General features: G+C 49.7%; 2 protein-coding genes across 2 annotated transcripts; one reads left to right on the forward strand and one right to left on the reverse strand.

Annotated features, from left to right (window-relative positions):
* Positions 1-8,776: 8,776 nt before the first annotated feature.
* On the forward strand, positions 8,777-9,466 carry NPFF (neuropeptide FF-amide peptide precursor). The gene is made up of 3 exons (XM_042782141.1): positions 8,777-8,884; positions 9,117-9,220; positions 9,349-9,466. Exons 1-3 carry the CDS (start codon positions 8,777-8,779, stop codon positions 9,464-9,466), a joined length of 330 nt encoding a protein of 109 aa, XP_042638075.1.
* Positions 9,467-10,082: 616 nt separating this feature from the next.
* Positions 10,083-14,702, reverse strand: TARBP2 (TARBP2 subunit of RISC loading complex). The gene is made up of 9 exons (XM_007949502.2): positions 14,650-14,702; positions 13,932-14,101; positions 13,052-13,154; positions 12,404-12,499; positions 11,794-11,866; positions 11,435-11,552; positions 10,997-11,124; positions 10,398-10,599; positions 10,083-10,240 (listed from the first exon to the last, which is right to left on the reverse strand). Exons 1-9 carry the CDS (start codon positions 14,700-14,702, stop codon positions 10,083-10,085), a joined length of 1,101 nt encoding a protein of 366 aa, XP_007947693.1.
* Between the last annotated feature and the right edge of the window lie 4,975 nt (positions 14,703-19,677).

Below are 19,677 nucleotides of genomic sequence, written 5' to 3' on the forward strand. Positions count from 1 at the left end.
AGATGTGGGGCTTTTTTCTTCAGCGACACGGTCATGTCCGTTTGACACCTGTACTAGGGGCCACCCTGCCCCAGAGCCACATAGATTATCCCCCAAGTGTGGGGTTTCTGATGTACCCACAGCCAAAGGCCTTTCCAAATGGTCCGAACAATCAGCCCTGCCCCATGCACGTGTACCCTCTTTTAACACTAACCCTTGCACTTCTGGGTTTGGGGTTTCTCAGTTCCCTCTCTTCCCACTAAGCTATGGCTATTACCTTCTTGTTTCTTACCAGCATGCCACTTCCTGCTAGATAGAGGGAAGCTAGATTTGATGGCATATCACCCACTGACTCATCCCTAGCCATTCTGTGGACTCAGTACTTTCTCTCCCTGTAGCTGCTTATTTATCCCTCTTTTCCCTTCTTAAATTCTAATTTAAACATTGACTTATGGAGAATCTAAGGTTACGTTTGATGTATGAAATAGCAGTATTTTCCTGCTCTTATATAAACATTAGTCCTTCTCCTCACCTACCACCAGGCAAACAAAATGCAAGAGTTCCAATGTAGTCCCTTTTTCATCTATTTCCAGAGCTATTTGGGTACTTCATTTTGTTTTTTAACTTACCTAATCTAGTGGTGGGACCTCTCCCACCTCCCCACTAAGCCTTGACAACCTCCTCTTGTGGCCTTATTAGATATTACTTGGTAATGGAAAGGGAAAGAGCCCTAAATGTGAGTGGCTGATTCTGGCCCCTGTCCACTTTCAGTTCTGATCAGGCCAGACAGGAACAGTGTAGTTGAAGTTCCATCAGGTTACCAGATTAATTGATGATTTTATGTTTTATGAGAGTTTACTACATATATATATATATATATACACACACACATACATACATATATGTGTGTGTGTATGTGTGTGTGTGTGTGTGTATATATATATATTCATATTCCTATATTCCTTTTGGTCATCTTTCTGCTCCTGCCTCTCATTCCCCTGTCCACATTACTGCCGCTCCCTGTCTTCTATAAGTAGTTCACAAGCAACTGTCAAGTATTGGAGACTCTGTACTCCCTCACTCTTTCCCCATCTCTCAGCCTCACACACTTGTCTTCTTTTCTGATCCAGGGTCCTGTATTCACAAATCTCTAACACCCTCTGGATCCACCTTCTTTCTATTTCATGAGATCTTGCATACTTTTTTCAGTTCTTTTTGCTCTCTGCTCCTTAGATGCATTGGTTCTCCATACTCCAAGCCCTAGGACTCTGAGGAATCACAGCCAAGGTCCTGAGTGGGAGTTCTTGACAGTAACATTGGATGGGGGGAAGTAGGGGAGAGGAGGAGTGCAGCAAAGGAGTCTGGACTCAATGAAAGATCTGGCCTGCCTGGGAAACTGGTGACTGCTACTACCAGCCATTCTTGCTGAAAAGGGGGAGAAATTTATCTTCTATCCTTCTTTCTTCCCCATAAAACTGCTCATCCTCCCTTGGCTCTGAACTATGCAATTTCTACCAGAGCCATAGGAAGCAAGCCAACGCCAGAGGCCTGTGGATAGATAGGTCAGCTTTAATAGCCCTTCAGTGTGAAACCTTCCAGTTGTCCTGGAGCTACCTTCTGCCATCTGTCCAAGCCAAAAATGTCCTTTTCTCCATCTTGCCTACCTCTGTCTCAAACGTAATACACGATAACCACCAGCTTCCTTCCCCATTTTGTCTTCCAAAAATGGCTACCATAGGAGAATGGGAACGTGTTCTAAGCTAAAAGGTTTCCATCTCCTCAACATGATATACTGGTGAACCAGTCAGGTGACATGTTCTGCTGCATTAGTTTTAAATTTCCCCTCCTGCTTTTCAGATCCAGTACTGAACAAGCCACACCTGATAAAGAAAAAGGAGAGAAAACAAGTTTTCTCATCCTCTGCCACCAAGGACAGCCCCTGAGGTGACTCAGAATAGCAAATGTCATGACAGATGGTCAGGATGCAAGTTACCACCTCCAGGGACTTCACTTGCCTTTGAAAATTCACAGCCATAACTTGAGCTCAGGACTTTTCCTTTTAGACAACTGCTCCCTGGGATTTTCTCCTGCTTTAGAATTTTGTTTAATTTTTTATTGTCTTTGATTTCCCACTAGCAGCCTTGCCCTAAAGCTTGACTGAGTTTATGGCTCCTAAGGAGCCTTCATAAGACCCTTGACTATTTTTGTTACTCTTTCAGTCAAGTGTTCCTCCTTCAGTCAAGTTAAGAATCAGTTTGTCACTGCACACATGTCCTGCCTCACTGCTTGGCCTTCAAGGAGTTTGAGTCCTCCCAGTCTGTCCCTGTGATGGGTGGCTAATTTATGTAGGTCTTGCTTAGTTTCTTACCCCTCAAATCTAAGTCTCTTGAGTCCTTACTGCATTTTCATCAGTGGGAAGTTAGTATTGGGAACCTGAATGAGGGACATTGCTAGAACCTTAGTAGTGAAGCAAGGAAAGGACAGGCCATTACCCCCCACCCCCCAGGCAGCCCTTTAGTTAGTCCTTGGTCTCACTAAGAACACAGAACAATTGCTTACCCTGAAATCTCCTATAGTCAAGAAGGACATCACTTATCTTGTTATTGCTACCAGACATGTGATCATTTTTCCTTCATCTTTGCTTTCCAGACTCATGTAGACCAGAACCAAGCCTCATGGAGAGTGTCACTTAGTCCTTCGTAAGGGCTATTCTTAAGGGGAGAAACTTCCAGAAAGGAGCTGGGAGTGTAGATGTCATAGGATGCTTCTGAGTGAATATAGGAGTCACACCTCCCATCTCGCTCCAAAGATAACAGTTACTAGATACCCAAAGCAATAGAGAAAGGGGTAATAACCAGGTTGTCTGATCTGCTAGAATTCTGCCTTACTCCATTAAAAGAAAGTTTGCTTAGAATTGAAAAGTCTGAGAGAGCCTCCCACACTACTAGGGAAGACTAGAAAGAGTAGTACTTCCTTTTCTTACTCTTTCATTGTTGGTTGTATACCCCGAGTGTGCTGCTTTCAGCCTCTACTCCTTTCCTTGGCCCTGACCTCTAGACCATATGCTCTGGGTGGTGCTAAAAGAGGAGTAGGGCTAACTGAACTTCACCTTGCTGCCTTCCCTATCCCCATTCTGTTGTTCTTGGCGCCTTTCTTGATTCACTGCCCCCAGCAGCACCCAGCCTGATAAATGAGGTGCTTAACCAACCATGCCTGATCCACTAAAGCAAATACCAGTAAAGTCTTCCTCTGGTTTCTGAGGCTCGCTTGCTCTATACTGAAAAGTTTCTTAAAGGTGCTAGCCTGAGACAGCTCTCCCCCACCAAAATTCCCCCCTTTCTTTCATTAACTTCCTTCTCATACCAAAATCATTATTTTCCATAAATATTGTACATTATATACACAGGAAAGAAATGTAGTTTTTTGTTTTTTTTTTTAGTTTCATAACCAGTCTGTTTTGATTCCAGTTCTCCTAGCCATCTCACGTAGGTCTTTTTGATACGCTGTGCTTTTTGTAGACTTTTGATTGAGTGGGGAAGAGAGGGGGAACAAGTGAGGCAAGGATGCTAAGGCAGATAGAGGACCCCCCACCCCACTACAGTTTTCCACAACCCTTATCATCCCTCTCACAGTATAGAACTGATAACTCTTTCTGTTTGCATGTGATGTGCATACAGACATATATACCTACCCATCCACCCCAATGTGATGACCCAGCAGGAATGGGCATAGGTGGCTGCTTGCCCACATTGCCACCCTCTGCACTAGTTCATTCATCTCTCTTGGGGTAAAGTCCTACCCCAGAATGAAAAAAGGGTCAGGGAGAGTAGGGCAGATTAAGGTAGCTTGTGTCCTTTATAGGAACAGGTTTGTATTGTAGCTACTTTTTTTAAAAAAAACTCACTGCCAATGAGTAAAATCTGACTCATTGGAACCCCTCCTTGGGTTTCCAAGGTGGTATCACTGTGGAAGTAGATTGCCCAATCTTCCTTTTGAGGAGTGGCTGGTAGGTTTGAACCACCAGCCTTCTGGTTAGCAGTCAAAGGCCTTAGGCACTACGCCACCAGAGCTCCTTTGTAGCTACTAGGGCTTATAATTTTTTTTTTTTTTTTAAATGAGGGTAGGGGGCTGGTAACACAGGGATCTCTCTCACCAGTGTTAGCTACAGGTGAGTGATGTTTTAGGTGCAAAAAGTGGTTCTGAGCACCAGTTTCATTGGTTTTACCTTAGGGAAGTGATTCTCTGAATGTGGTCCAGAACCAGCAGCATCACCATCATCTGGGAACTTGTGAGAAATGCACATTATCAGGCCCATCCCAGACCTACTGAATCAGAAATTCTTAGAGTAGGTTTTAACAAGCACTCCAAGTGATTTTAATCCCACTAAAGTTTGAGAACCATTGCTTTAGGGACAAGCAGGAGAATTCTTACAGGGTGTTAAGGATATGTTAAACACCATCCTCTGTCTTAGCACTACCATATTTTTTCATTTCCTCCAGCCTCCCCCCCCCCATTCCCATTAAAATAAACCAACCACATCACTCATCTCAAAATCTAAGTTTGTCTTTTTTCCAGTCTTATCCCTGAAACCTGTCCCTGGGTTGGTCTGGACAGAGGTGGTCCAGCGTTCCCTGACAGACTGGTCTCTTCATGTTCTTTATTACATTAAGGACTGGCTGGAGCTTTAGCTGTCATGTAACACACACACACACACACACACACACACCCCTCTTCAGGCAGGGAGGAGATGAACCTCCAGCCCAAACAGTGGAGGCTGCAGCATCCTGACACAGTATCTGTTTAAAAGAAAGCAGTGTGTATCTATGATTATATCTTTGTTCATCTATATATCTTTGACATGTAGCAATATCCCTCTATCTCATCAAGGAACTCAACTTTGGGTATGGGTCTCCCAAGTCCCCAGTGGTTGACTTTGATGGGTGGGAGGATGCAGTGCTACAAGCTATTTTGTTACAAACCGTCTTTTCCCTTCTCTCCTCCACCCAAGAACGCATGATCCCTGTGAGCAGGCTCTCACAATCTCCTGGGACAGGGCTGAGGCAGGGGCTTCGCTCTATTCTCCCCGACTGTCCCTTCCTTCCCCTTGCCACATAGCAGTTATCCCCCTAGCCAGGCCTTCTCCCTCCCTCCCCTGCCCTGACATATATTGTGCCTTATTTATGCTGCAAATATAACATTAAACTATCGAGAGAACCATGGTTATGTCTGATGCTTCAGTACTCTCCACAAGTCCCATTGCCCACTCCTTCTAGGATCTCATTGGGCTTTCATGTCGTGATCTTCCTCCCTCTATTTTAAGGATAGGAGTGGGATCTTCTATCTCTACTTTTTATACGGGGAAGATACAACTTAGATAAGGTGGATGATTTCTGTAAATTGTGTAGCATGACAGAAGATATGGAGCCAGAGCTCAGTTCTGCACACTGCCCCTGAGACAAGAGGCTCCCCAGTGTTGGGGGAGCACTCAGCAGAGAACTAATGTGTGCTTTATGGGGATGGGAGAGTGTCTGAAGGAAAGTGCCCTCTTAGCATTCAGTGTTTGGTCCCTACACACCTCCCAACAACAACAACAAAACAAGACCTACCTTCAAGAAGTTTCCAGCCTGACAGGAGACAAGGACTGGAATGCACACATAAACAAAAAGTGAAGCTCTGAGTTCTATGGATATTGGGAAGAGGTGGTTCTGGAAATGAGAGGTGGAATGTATTTAGAAGCCTGTAAGAGAGAGTTTACAGGAAAAACCAAGGACTGTGGGAAGTAAAAAGGTGTAGGGGAAATCACTAATAATTTGATGCATCTGCGTATTCCTTTACAATTACCATGACAAATGAGGACCATGAGCCAGGCCGAAGAATCTGACAAAAGAGGTAGCAGGTGCCTCTGAGGGTTTCACAGTAGGAAAGAAATTATTTAAAAAGTGATGAGACCAGCCCCTTTCTTAATGCAGCTTCAGTTCAGACACACTTGTAATTGGTGATCGGGAAATACCAAGAGGAGCAGCAGGGTGGAGATCATTAGAGTACCTGCTCTGCTCTTCTGTATTAAGTCATTTTCTGTTCACAACCTCTTGATAACAGTAGTTGCCTAATTTTAGTGATGATGAACTGAGGTTTAGTCCAAGACATTTACCCAAGTCAGGGAAGTGCAAGAGCTAGGATTAAAGCGGACTTCAGTCTGCCCCCGAGCCACTTTTTCCAATGCTTCACCTATCCTTGCAACCCTGCTCCTCTGTACCACTGTCAGAAAGAACAGTTAATAACCACTCAAACAGGAATCAAAACAGGAGATTGTGGTTACGAGTGAGAGAAAAATGTGGAACAATACTCAAAAGCATTAAAAAAAAAAAAAGACCAGGTTTACTGATCTGATGGAGACTGGTGAAACTGCCAAGACTATGGCCCCTAGTCACCCTTCAGGCCTGGAAATGAACTCACTCCCATGGCTTAACTTCAGGCAAACAGTAGGCCTACAAGATGAACAGTTACACCAAGGAGGTGTACCCTTTAGAACAATCAACCATGGGAGATCAGAAAGGCAGCACTGGCACAGGCAGAAAGCTAAGACGGTAGGGATGCATAGGAAAGGACAACACAGGGAAAAGGTAACCACAGGGACGAAGTGAGAAGAGAACTGTTACACTGTGGAGATTTCAGTTCATGACATGAAACAAGATGTGTATGAACTACTGAATGGAAAATGAATTTGCTCTAAACTTTGGTCCATATCACAAAAAGTTAAAAGAACAAGATGTGATGTAACATATATGTCCCAGAACTGTCTGTGCATGGACTCCATATTGCCTTTTAAGAAGCAGTCAGTTGGGGGGGGAGTCGGTTACAAGATGTGGTGTCATGTAATGATGGTAAGTGTCAAGTTCCATGCTTGACACTAGCTTTGAGACAAGCTTACAAAAAGGCTCACCTTAGCTTAGGCTGCATTAATAAATAGTATCTAGAACATCACATCCAGAGCAAAACCTGCCCTAATAAACAAATCTTAAAGTATAAATTGGGAGCTCTGGTAGCATAGTGCTTACTAAGGCACTTGACTGCTAACCAGAAGGCTGGCGGTTCAAACCCACCAGCCACTCCTGGGAAGGAAGATGGGGCAATCTACTTTCATAGTGATACTGCCTCGGAAACCCAAGGAGGGGTCGCTCTGAGTCAGGTCCGACTCAAAGGCACATAACAACAACAACAGTATAAATTGGTTTCTAGGTGCCATGCTTTAAAGAGGGGGATGTTTCCCCTTGAGCAAAAAAGAGAATGGAAGAATGAATTGTCTTCAAACATATGAAGTGGTCTCAGACATGAAAGAGATTAGAGATGTTTCTGTGATGCAGTGGGACAAACTGAGACGTCTGGTGGTCTCAGCAGGAGACTGAATCCAGCTTGGCACAAAGATAAAACTGTCTGAAGACTCTCAGGAAACGATAAATTCCCCGGGACTGGGGTGTGTGAGGATAATCACAGCTAACATTGTGAGGACACTCGCTCCATGACAGATCCTGTGCTGAATGAATGACAAAAAGTAATTTAATCCTCACCATAGCCCTAGGAAGTAATTCCTTTTAATGTTCCCATGTTTTAGGTGAGTAAACTTAAGTTTAGAGAGGTTATATTGGTTGCCTGAGGTCAGGCTGATTCAAAGACTCCAGAATAAGCTAGAGGACCACATTGGTGAGGGTGCTGAGGAAAAGATAGTGTAAGTAGACAGTATTAAGAAGGAAACTGAAGGACCCCTTCCTGAGTAGTGGTTCTGAGTTTGCCTAAAGCAGAACAAAGTCACCCAATCTGACAGTATGCTGCCAGATGACTCAGACTCTGGAGGCAGAGCCTGAGGACCTCCACCCCACCCCATCCCATCCTCATAAGTTTATCCTCCTAAACTTCTTTCAAAAGTTTTATTCCAGAAAAAGGTGTTCTAGTGGCACAGTAGTTAAAACCCTAGCCTGCTCACCAAAAGGCTGATGGCTCGAAACCACCAGCCACTCTGCAGGACAATGACATGGTGGTCTGTTTCCATAGGATTACAGCCTAGGGAACCCAATGGGGCAGTTCTACTCTGTCCTATAGAGCCACTGAGTCTAAACCGACTTGATGGCTATGGGTTTGATTTCGACGTTTACTCTAGAGAAAGAAAACGGCTACACCTGGCATTAAAGGAATGAGACCACAGGGTGGCAGCAGTGCTTCAGCTGCAGAGGAAGATGACGCAGGTCCTAAGCAGCACTGTCAAGTGAAGATGGGGGTCTATCTGTAAAGATTTGAAGCCATCCAGGGACAGGCGGGGGTCATCTTGGCCAGTCTAGTCTCGCCCTCACCCAGTTGTTTGTGGCTTTTCCCTCTCACCTTCTGTTCCAGGACTTAATACCTAGCCCCTCCTGATAGCACTTTCTGTTTTATTCCAGAAGTTACAAGAGGGGAGGTGATCAATTGGCGCTCTCCAACCTGTTGAGGGATTGGGGGGGTTCTTATAAGTCCCCCCAGGGCCTGACTGTGACAAAGCATCTGCAATTAATGATTCTTCTTGAGCTCTGGAGACAGGATTTATGCATCTAATAATATCTGTAACTCCAGGCTTAGGGGCTAGGGGCAGGAGGCTGAGAGCAGGGAGTCCCAGGAGGGCCGCGGGAGGGGGTCCCAGGTGGCTCTTAATGGAACCGTGCATTTCCATTGCCTACTCTAGACTCCCCCTCAGGCAGCTGTGGGCGGGAGACATGGGGGGACAGCAGGTATAAGAGGCGGGTGTGGCTGTAGGAAGGCGGATGGTAGCATGGATTCCAGGCGGGCAGCCGTGCTGCTGGTGTTTCTGCTGCTAGTAAGTGACTGGGGCCATGCTGAAGGACCAGGCAGCCAGGATAAAGGAGACCGGACCTTAGTGGTAAGTGCGATCCTCCACCCCTATCCCCTTCGCCATTTTCTTCTACCCCAGCTTGAGACTTGCACTCCAGGTTCAAATACCTTTCAGGCTACCAGTGTCTTCACTGGGTCCTCACATCTGAGAAAATGGCTCCTCAGCCCCCTGCAACTTCCTTGTAAGCCACTCCCTTCCCCTTGAGACTTAAATGTCTAAAGCATTTACCCATCTTCCACCCCTGATGCCCATGCCACAGGAGGAAGACAACAGACACCACACCCCTAGGTCACTCTTGCGCTCCCTGCTCCAGGCCATAGAGACACCTGGCCGGAGCCCAGGCTTCCTATTTCAGCCCCAAAGGTGAGTCTGAAAGGGACAGCTGGGCATGATGGAGATGGAAAAGACGGGCAGAAGAAGGGAAAAGGGAATGGGGCTACAGAAGGGCAGTGACTGGGAAGACCTACATCTGAGGATGAATCTCTTCTAAGGTTTGGCAGAAATACCCGGGGATCCTGGAGCAATGAACGGCTGAGTCCCCGGGCTGGGGAGGGGCTCAGCTCCCAGTTCTGGAGCCTTGCTGCCCCCCAACGCTTTGGGAAGAAGTGACTTTTCATGCCCTGATATGTTTGCATGCAAGATCCATACCCAAAAGTGCCATGTTTTCCCCAAATAAAGACTCTGGCTTCTAAATCTAAGTGTCTATGATTAACAGGCTGGGAGGGAGCCCCCTTCATCTCCACCAAAACAAACTCACCAGGAATGCAGCAGACAGGGGTTCCGAGACATTACTGCATACCACCTCCTGCCACCAGGAAACAGGAGGATGTGTTGGGGGGCAGAGACAGGGTAAACCAAGGAGCAAAAAGACGACACACAGGAAATGATCTGGTGCTAACCATTATCCTCGGCCATCAGCACTTGGGGAAAGAGACCAAGGTTTAAGAATCCAAGGAGCAGCATGTTTATTCTGGGATCCCAGGGAGAGCCTCAATTTCCTTTCCACTCATCGTCACCAATAAAATGAGGAGGGATCCCAGGTAGGCTGTGGCCCTATGGTCCCTGGTTCCTTGCCCTGTGCTCTCCTCAGCCTCAAGGCAGGCAGTCTGTGTCAGAGGTAGAGAGGGCACCTCCAGAGGGCACCAGAGCTGGGTACAGATACACAGGCCAGGGGTCAGGAAGAGCAGGGGGCAAAGGGTGCACCTCTGTGAGTCCAGCTGGGGCTTCACTTGCTGCCTGCCATGATCTTGAGATACTGCAGGGCACGGCGAGCAGCCTCGCCACGAGCAGCCTCCCGGGTGGTTGCAGAGCCATGACACACAGTGGCCGGCTGTGTGGATAGTTCTACCAGGCACTGGCAGAGCCCACTCAGGCTTAACTCCTCTGCAAAAAAGAGGAAGGAGGCAGTGCTGGGTGTTGAGGCAGAACCAGAGTGGTGTGCCTTTACATTCTCTTCATTTCCTGCCAACTCCCTTATACCCAGCCAGGTTTGCTCGGATCTGGTTCCCAATCCCAACTCCTGACCCCCAAAAAGCCATACCAATATCCAGGTAGCTGACATGGAAGGCTTGCTCCTCAGAGAGCTCACTGAGGACACTGCAGCAGGCAGGGCCCAGGGCACCAAGCGAGCCCAGGGAACAGCCGCGAAGGGACAGGATCTTCTCTCCCATGGAATTCCGCAGAGAATCCCAGGTACAGCCTGGGCCCCGGTTCCGAAGTCCATCCAGGCGGGAGCCCACTCCCTGACAAGGTGGAGACAATGAGAATGATGTAGCCAGCAGCTGTGGGTCATTCAAAATCCAAGGAAAGGAAAGACCAGAGTGCTTGTTCCATCTTACCTCCCCATCAGTCCCTTAGTGGTCCCCACAACTACTAGCCCCTAGACTAGATGGCCAGGGCGCCTTCCTCATTCCAGCAACAGAAGCCCACAGGGCCTTGGGCTAGCTCCCCCACAGCACTTACTGGGTTGGCGGACAAGTTGAGGCTGAGAGCACCGTGAACCCTGGTTCTGGCCGGAGATAAGGCAGGAGCAGGCCTTGGGCTGGAGAGGCTCACTCCTGAGTTACAGACCCAAGTCCCTAGTACCATGCCCTGGCATGGAGGAAGGCCCACAGCACCTGGCCCACACAAGCCACTCACAATGGAGAAGTGGTCATCATCAGGCTCTGCCTCATTCCCATCGCGGGCATCCAGAGGCACTGTATGCACTCGAAGCAGCATTTTGGCCGCTGCATTACGCTTTGCCAGCTTTTTGGAAGTGCCACTGCCTGCATGTGGGGAGAGGGTGCCAGATTATCATTCCCAACAGGGCCAATACTTTCCACCCAGTGCATACTTGGAGGGTCCCCTCACAGGGATGTCAACTGGAAAGAGGCGCTGAGGACCTGCTTATGTACTTCATTGGTTGACCCAAAGAGAGAGGGACGAATAGGGTACAAGAAGCTATGAGGAAGACACTGAGCCCAGGACTTAAGAAGCAAGATAAGCTGGGGTTGTGCAATGAGGCTGAGAGCTGCCCAGTGGCCAGGACTGGTGTGCTGGGGATAGTAGCTCAAGAACCCCCTTCTGCCCAGTTACCAATCTCAATGAAACGCTCCACTCGGCAGGTCATGGTAAACTCTTTGCGGTGGGCTGGCCCAGACTCCTGGGTCACTGTGTACTCAGGCAATCGCCAGCCTTTCTGCACCACCAGCTCCTTGGAAGGGGTAGAGAAACAGTGATGCACAAAGGTTGAGTAAGAAAAGACTCCTTCGTATCCATGCTGATAATTCTCTCTCCTGCCCTGGGAGCTTCAGGCTGTAGATTATATGAGGAATAAAGGGGGCTAGAAAAAGCCTCCAGTAGAGGGCAAACACCCCTCCCAAACACAGAAGCTTTCCTCACAACCCTGGTTCAAAGGAAGACATACATGCACAAGAAATAAGGATGGGGCACACCTGCAGAGCACCAACAGGGTTGCACTCAGACTGCTGAGGGGAGACAGGGGACTGCACCTCCATGGGGGGGCTCCTGAAGGAAAAAGGCCCAGGACCAAAGCTGAGGGAGATGGCTCCTTCTGTGGCTAAGCTCTATCCTATTTCCCACTAGGCAGGCAACTGTTTATCCAAATGTCTAGCCTTCCTCCCTCCTGCTCTCGTCTGCTTCCACCTCCCACCATTGAGGCCTCCTCTGATTCCCAGCACCGTTCCCATTCTGTAAGTTTAGCATCTCACCAGTGGAAGAGGGGTTATATATCCAGTCCTGGGAAGTAACTGATGGGACTCAGACATGGAATCATCATGTGGTCAACCCAGAAAAAAATGGGGCCTGCGAGACCCTTAAACAGAGTCCAACACCACCATTATGGCTGTTTAAAAATCCTAAATTACTTCCTGTCCCGAGAGCTTACTAGCTAGTACAAATTCTTCAAGCTCTGGTCCCAACTAGTCTATCCTGTGTTTACTCTCAGACTTCCTCATGCCCTGACCAGCCTAGGTCCAAAGGCTGGGCGCTGGAAGTCAGGATCCCTTCCTCCCTCACCTTAAGCATTTAGGGTACACAAGATACCTGGTTGGGACAGCAGTCAGAACAGGAGTAGCAGCCGATGCAGCAGTAAAAACTGGAACGTCCTCAGGCAGTGAAGAGTCTAGGGGAGAAAAAGAACTTCCCGAGGGGAAGGGAGCCTTTGATTCACATTTGTGTGTAGAAGGGATGGAGGGTGGGGGACCCAGGTCCTCCTGACCTGCCCATCCCCTAAGCGAACCTCTCCCCCTTGAGCTAAAGGCTCAGGGAAGTTCAACCAACAGCTCTTCCTTCTGGGATTGTTTGCTGTCAAAAGAGTGAATCAAAAAGACTGAGGAAAGGGAGAGGGGGTCTCTTCCTACCAGAGAATGCTAGAAGCAACAAACTCCAGCGTGGGTGTGGAAGAGGGAAAGAGAAGAAAGAGAAGGCATGGTGAGGCACAATTCCCTTCAGGCTCAGCCTCCACCCCTCTGCCTCCCTAACCCAGGCCCAAACCACAGCCACAATCCCTCCATGGGACTGGCCACTCCCTGCAGAATCCCTCACTGCAGCAGCTCTGAAAGCACTCTGCTCAGGTCCACAGCAAACACTCAGGAAGAGGCCAGGCAGGGTGGTCTACTGGGTAGAGAGAGTGGGGCTGGGGCCTGGGTTCCTGGAAGAACCTCTAGGATGCCTCGGCTATTCCTCCCTCACCTGCTGTCCTCCAAGGCCGGCTCCAGCATGCTCCCCCCTTTGAGGTGTTTGAGGGCCACCTCAGCTGCCTTGTGCTTGGCTGCCTTCTTGCTGGGGCCCTGCCCTGAGAGAGGGGGTGGAACAATATTGGAGATCACCAGGAGGACAGAAGAGCAGCCACCAGCACATCCAGCCTCTCTCCTCACAGCCACAAGAAATAAACTAACCCCTTTGGACCAACCTCTTCCTGCCCAAGACTAGAAGTGTTACACTAACTGCTGGAAGGAAGGGCCCTTATCCATCTACTAGCTCCCAGGCAGGAGTCAAAAGCCATGCCAAGCAGAATGTCTTAAGTTCAAACATTTTGGTTACAGGGTCTTTCTCTGCACTTTGTTTTCCCTCAATAAGTAGAGCTAGCTGAAAAAGGAGAAAGAGGGTAGGTTCTAGAATCAAAGCTGGGCTCTGTCACTCTGTCGTGTGAACTTGCACCAATCATTTAACCTCTTTGAGGCTCGTTTTCCTTATATTCAACACAGAGATCTACCACCTACGTCACTGAGTTAGAGTGAAGATTAAATGGCAACTTGGTCAAACACCTGGGTTAGCCCAGCACAGAGTGCACACCCTACCCCAAATCCTTACTGCAGTTTATCTCCTCCTACTTCTTCCTCAAGGATAATCTGCCAGATCATTGTGGCAGTCCTACTCTCTCCTCTAACTCTCCCAAGTCCTATTCTACCTCCTCACAGCCTGTTCTCCCAATCCAGTCGGTGAATTCTCCCCTGAAATTTCTCTTTCCCTCACTGGCCCTGGGAAAGAGGACTGTGAATAAACCCCAAAAGGCAAAGCCATAGGGCCCTGTGAATGTACACCCCAGCCAGGCTGCCCAAGCCTTCCTCACCAGTGCAGCTGGTGTTGCCAACGGTGACCCGGAAGGTGAAATTAGGCTGGTGGGCTTGGCCCTCGGCTTTGAGAAGGTCGTACACGGGCGTCTTCCCTATTCTGGTCCCATACTCCTGCAGAAGGCTGATCGGGGTCTTGCCCGGGTTGGCGGCCAGCATTTGCTCTATACTGGGGGGAGGGGCACAGACCCACATCACACCTTCCCTCCCTCCACCCACCTGGCCAAGCACTGTCATACCAGACCCAGGCACATTATAGGAACACAGGGTCCAGGGTACCCTGGCGATACAGCAGCCACTGGCTAGATTCAATGTGAAGTAGAGGTGCAGGCTAGGCAGCAGGGCATTGCCCCAGGGCAGAAAGGGAATAGACAGTTCCTATCTGAATTAAGGCAGGGATTCTGTACCCCACTGTAGGTTGGAAATGCATGTCCCCTGTCACAGTGCAGGCCAGAAACCCAGTACCCACCAAATGCACTGAATGTCGGGGGCATGAAGCCCAGTGCCCCAAGGCAGTCTGGGAAACGGGACAACTCCAAACTATTTGGAGCTGGAAGCAGGGGCCACTACCAAATGCATGCCGGGAATCACTGCCCACTGCCCCAGTGCTTGCCGGGAACAACACTCAGGCCAATTGCATGCTGGGGCCGCGCCGCTACCCTACTCCACACTCCGCCACGCTTTTCGCCCTCCAGTGCTCCTTACGAAGCGCCTCACCTGGGCAGCCCGCAGCCCGTGATAGTCCCGGAGCCTTGCTCCTCTTCACTCATTCCCTCCTCCGTCCCCGCGGGCGCCACTGTGACTGCAGTCTCCACGCGCCCCAATACACCGCCGACGAGCTAAGGCCGGGGCCAAGCCCCGAGTCGCGGCCGGTAGGGCCTGCCGCGGAGCATGCTGGGATATGGAGTCTCCCGCCCACCCTACTTCATGCGTCTCCATCTGGAAGGCAGCTATCCGCCCCACAACCCTTCGCGTGGTTCGCCCTGGCAACCTGCACCGTCTTCTGGGAGGAACAGTTCCCTTCTCTGTCGCTAGCGACCACAGAGTTTTTTGTTTTTTAAACATCGTCCTGAATCCTTCTGTGTTTCCTTTCCCCTCGTACTGTGAAGCTGTGGACGTGCGCACCAGGGAGTGGAAGCGGCTGGGGCGGGGCGGTAAGGGCTAATTCTAAAATGGGGCAGTTTGAATTCCGAGAGAACTACAATACCCAGGAGTTGCCGTGCCACATTTGTCGCAGTTGAAGGGGCAGGGTCTAACATGCACGAGAAGATTCGGGACGTGATTGGTTATCCCCGGTTGCGTTTCCTTCCTTAGGCAGATTGGGATTGGTTACTTTGCCTAGAAGGGCGGGAACAAAGGAAGAGTCTCGCACCACCCCCTCTTGACCCCGTCTTTTTCTTAAGGAAAGGCTATGATTGGTGCGGCGGCGAGGCTGCTGCCGGATTCTTGCTCTTTGCAGTCTGGGAAGGTGGGCCTTAACCTGGACGCGGGAGGGGGGCTGTCCTCTCCACACCAGGGCGCTGGGACTGTTGTACGTCCAAGTTCCTCTCTGAACTTTCTACTTCACCTCTTGGCCTCCTGGCTCTCGGTCTTCTGTCTTTCAGAACCTGCTCTTTTTCATAGAAGTTGTCTTTCATCACCCCATCACCCCACTTCCAAAGGCTTTTTGGAGTAGCCCTAATTACCCTCTCTTTAAATGGCTAGGAAATCCTCAGAGGTCTGAGAATCAGGCTGTCGGATGAGACAGGATGAGAAGGACTCTGTCGTGGAGCTTGGGTTTCTCAAATGAAGCAAAGCAAGAGGGGATTCGACTTAAAACTGATCTGAGTGCAGAACAGAACATGTATTTTCCCCAGAGGTCCATATGTCACTCCCCAAAGTGTTTTTTTTTGTTTTGTTTTTTAAGTGTTGTAACCACTAGGCTAAGAGATACAGGGGAAATCTTGTGACCTTGGAGACAGAAATCACGAAAAGTGTCTGATGCTAATGAATGTCCTAAGAAGATGTTAGGGAAGCCTGAGCCAGGGTTGGACGGTTAAAGGGAATCTTGGAATGATCATTGAGAGGGAGGGGGCCTAAAGCTGAGGAGCACGGCGTTAGGTGGAATTGGAGTGATGACAATTCCGGGAAGGAAAGCTGACAAGATCGGTATGACAGGCGAGGAATGCCAGAGCGCATGGGGTACCATCTGAGGGGCTGTTGTCTCAGGGTATGGAAGGGAGTTTCTAAGAGTGGTTATGGGGGCTCCCACGGAATCAGCATAAGGCCCAGGGTAGGACCGCCACAGAACACTAGCAGCAGGGAGGCGCAAGGCGCAGACAGGCCAGGGACGAGCCTGGAGAGCGCCGGATGGCAGCAGCGGGCTCCTTTAAGAGGCCGACGGCTCCAGCGCAGCATCCCCAGCTCAGGGCGTGTCCGTCCCGGGGGGCCAGGGGCGGGGGCCCTGAAAGGAGCGGGAGTTCGAGCCGACTAGGGACTGGGCTAGGGGTCGGGGGGGGGGGGGGGGCAAAAAGCTGGGGCTGATACCTGTGCTCCCGAACACTGCACGAACCTCCCTGTGACAGCGACCTGGGTCCGGTCGAGGGCAGCGGGGGGGAGGAGGAAAGGAGGAGGAGAAGGAGGAGGAGGCGGGAGCAGCATCCGGAGCGGAGCTGCAGCAGCGCCGCCTTTTGTGCTGCGGCCGCCGAGCCCCCGAGGTGAGAGCCTGGCCGAGTTGTGAGGGGTGGGGGGCTGGGATGGGCCCGGGTCCTGGGATCCGGGTGCGGAGGGAAGGTCGGGATGCAGATGTGGTGTGGGGGAGGGGGTGGCGTGGGGATGCTGAGGTTGTGGGGATTGGGGAACCGGGTACCTGGACCCGTTGCCTGTGGGGATGGGAAGGAGGGGGACAGAACAGAGGGACGCCAGGGCCCAGCTTAGAGAGGAAGGGCTTCCCGAGCTGGAAATCACTGTATTGCAGGGGGAGGAGGGGAAGGGGTGAGTGGGGGACAGACTTAAAGGACAGAGGGCAAGAGAACATTTCCTCTCTTCCCACTCATTCTCAAGAAGGGAGAGAGAGAAGGAGGGAGAGTTTGGGCTTCCTCCAGGGAAGGAAGGAAGGAAGGGCAAGGCCTGCTGTACCCACCCCCCCACTACACACACACACACACACACACACACACACCAGGCTAGTCCTGAAGACTGTAGTCAGAATGCACCTGTTCCTGGATGCTCAGGCATTAGCCCCCCACCCCTTCTGTGATCCCCTCCAGCTGTGGCATTCACCTTCTCCATCCAGATGTTACATCCTCCCCTCCCCCATCCATATGTGGCTTTCTTTTTCTTTTCCATCTTCTCTGCCTACCCTAACCCATTCCCCCAGCTCAGGTCCGTGAAGAACCTCCTCCCTTTCCCCACACACTCCTCAGACTCCTTGGGTTAAAAATAAGCAAGAAGCCTTTCCACAGAGTTGAGACTCTGATAACTATGGCCTTGACTGTGGGGAGAGAAGACAAGGGGTCAGAAACTCTATAGACAGAGTAAGGAAATACTGAGTCTCCCTTATGACTGAGGGGGTCCCACCTGTTAGCCAATATACCTACCTCTTGAGAATAGGTGAGTGGCCTTCAACCAGGAGGGCATGCACATGAGGTCTCTTCACCCCATCCGTGGCCCTCAAGAGTCACAGGCAACTACTCCTTCTAAACATGAATTCCCTTCCACCTCTTAGGATGAACTTCAATTATCTGGGAGTATGATTTTCAGCTAGAGAATCATACCAAGCTGAGCCAAGCAGAAGTGATTCAGAAAGTCCTTCTTTAAGTTTCCCTGGGCTTTAAGGCCCTACTCCCCTGCTCCCTTGTATCCTGTATTTAAGGGTGAAAAAAAGTATCTGCCCTCTCAAGCCTGCCATTCATGCATTCACTGAGGACCGAGGTAATTCATGCAGAGACCAACAGATTGATACCCCAACTCTCACACATGAAAACACAACCAAATACTCATCCCCCTAATTAAACCCAGTTAAGGGCAGGGGAGCCAGGGAGTTCAAGTTAAGGAAGTGGCTCAGGATTTCCTAGGCTTCCTTACAGCTGGGAATGGCAGAAGCTCTCTAAAAATCAATTGCTGTTCTCCAGACCTTCCTTGCGTGGTGATAATGTGACAGTCTGCCTTTGCCTAAGTTCTGGTACCCACCACCGTGGACGCTCCTAACGGCTCACCCTGTGTAGTTCTCCCTCCCAGGGTCTAGGGAAAAGAAAGGCTCCGGGAATTGGCCCCTTCAGGAGCTCCTGCTGGGCAGCAGGACAGTGTTGAGATGATCCCATCAGGGGACACAGGGGCTTCATGAAGGGCTGGGTGACTCCAGAGGCTGGACCATGGGGATCATCTGCTCCCAGAAGGACTAGGATAAATAAAGAACCCACTACTATGTGTTAGACACTTTCCACACAGTTAATGTTTATTGGGAGCTTCCTATGTGCCGAGTGTGGACAAAGAACTTTATATGGATCATTTCAGTAATGCTCATAACAAGCTGAAGAGTTAAGTATTGTTATCATCAAAGTCATTTGTTTAGAGTCATAAAATTAATATGTGGCCAGAGCTAGGATTTGAACTCAGGTCTGTCTAACTCAGAGCTTGTGTTTTTACCCACCACATCTTATACTGCATTATTGCCATATGAGAGAGGTACCACTGTCCCCATTTAGAGATAATGAAATGGAAGTTAAGAAGTCTCTTACTCAAGGTCACCCAGCTGGCAAAGATCACAGAAAAGCTTTCAACCCAAGCCTCCCTAATTTCTAAGCCTGGTCTCTTTCCCACCACACCAGCTACCTTCCCTCTAAAGCACCATTGTCCTCAGCTAAATGCCAGGAGTGGATAAGCATGCTGTATTTTTTGTCTCTTTTTCCATTTAAGATACATTTATTTAAAAAGCAATTCAAGCTTATGAGTGAAATATTTTAAAAATACAATTATCCAAAACAAGAAAATAAAAACACCCATAATGCCACCTTAGATACTGTTACACCTTGGTAGCTGTCCTTCCAGATCTTTTTATATGCACACTCAGGTCAGGAACTTCTTGTTAAAATACGCTAAACTTCTTCCAGGTCCACCTGAGGTCCTGAGTAGGAAGGACCCACGTGAATGGCCTGGCCCATCATGCCTTGCTCTTATCCTCCTTTTCCCCTCAAACCTTAGTGGGTGAGGCTGAGGGTGATTCTGGGCACGTGATCAAGGTGAAGGTCTTAGTGGTGGAGCTGCTACCGAGAGAAAATTCCAGGAGGCAAGGATGGAGTGTAGAGGATCAGGCCTTCCCCTCAGACCAGAGGAGGTAGAACGGCAAGACTTGCAGAGGGAGGACTGAGGATCTGGGAGAGGACTTGTTGGGGGCTCCAGCACACCACTGTTATTGTGACCTGGTCGCACTGGAACCTGGAGTCGAGATTTGTCCTGGGGTACTAGAAGGCTGGAGACCAAGTCTCCCTTTATCTGGTCAGGCAGAAGAGATGGCCTCTTCAGGATCCACAAAGACAGACCTGGTGTCCAGCCAACCAGGAAGGCAGAGCAAGGAGCCAGGCAGCACGCTCACTGCACTCCCTACATCATCCTACTTCACTTGCACCACCTGATAAGGTAGGGCTGGGTGTGTCAGAGAGGTTATCGTACTGCAACTAATTAGTGGAAAAGCTGGGGATCTAGTGGCCCTGGTGTCTAAATCCAAAGCTGGCTCTTTTTCCTAAGTAGTACTGCCCTTTTCACCTG

This window comes from Orycteropus afer, unplaced genomic scaffold (assembly GCF_000298275.1).
Source record: "Orycteropus afer afer isolate SDZICR_OR568_19922 unplaced genomic scaffold, OryAfe1.0 scaffold00247, whole genome shotgun sequence".
Taxonomy (NCBI): domain Eukaryota; kingdom Metazoa; phylum Chordata; class Mammalia; order Tubulidentata; family Orycteropodidae; genus Orycteropus; species Orycteropus afer.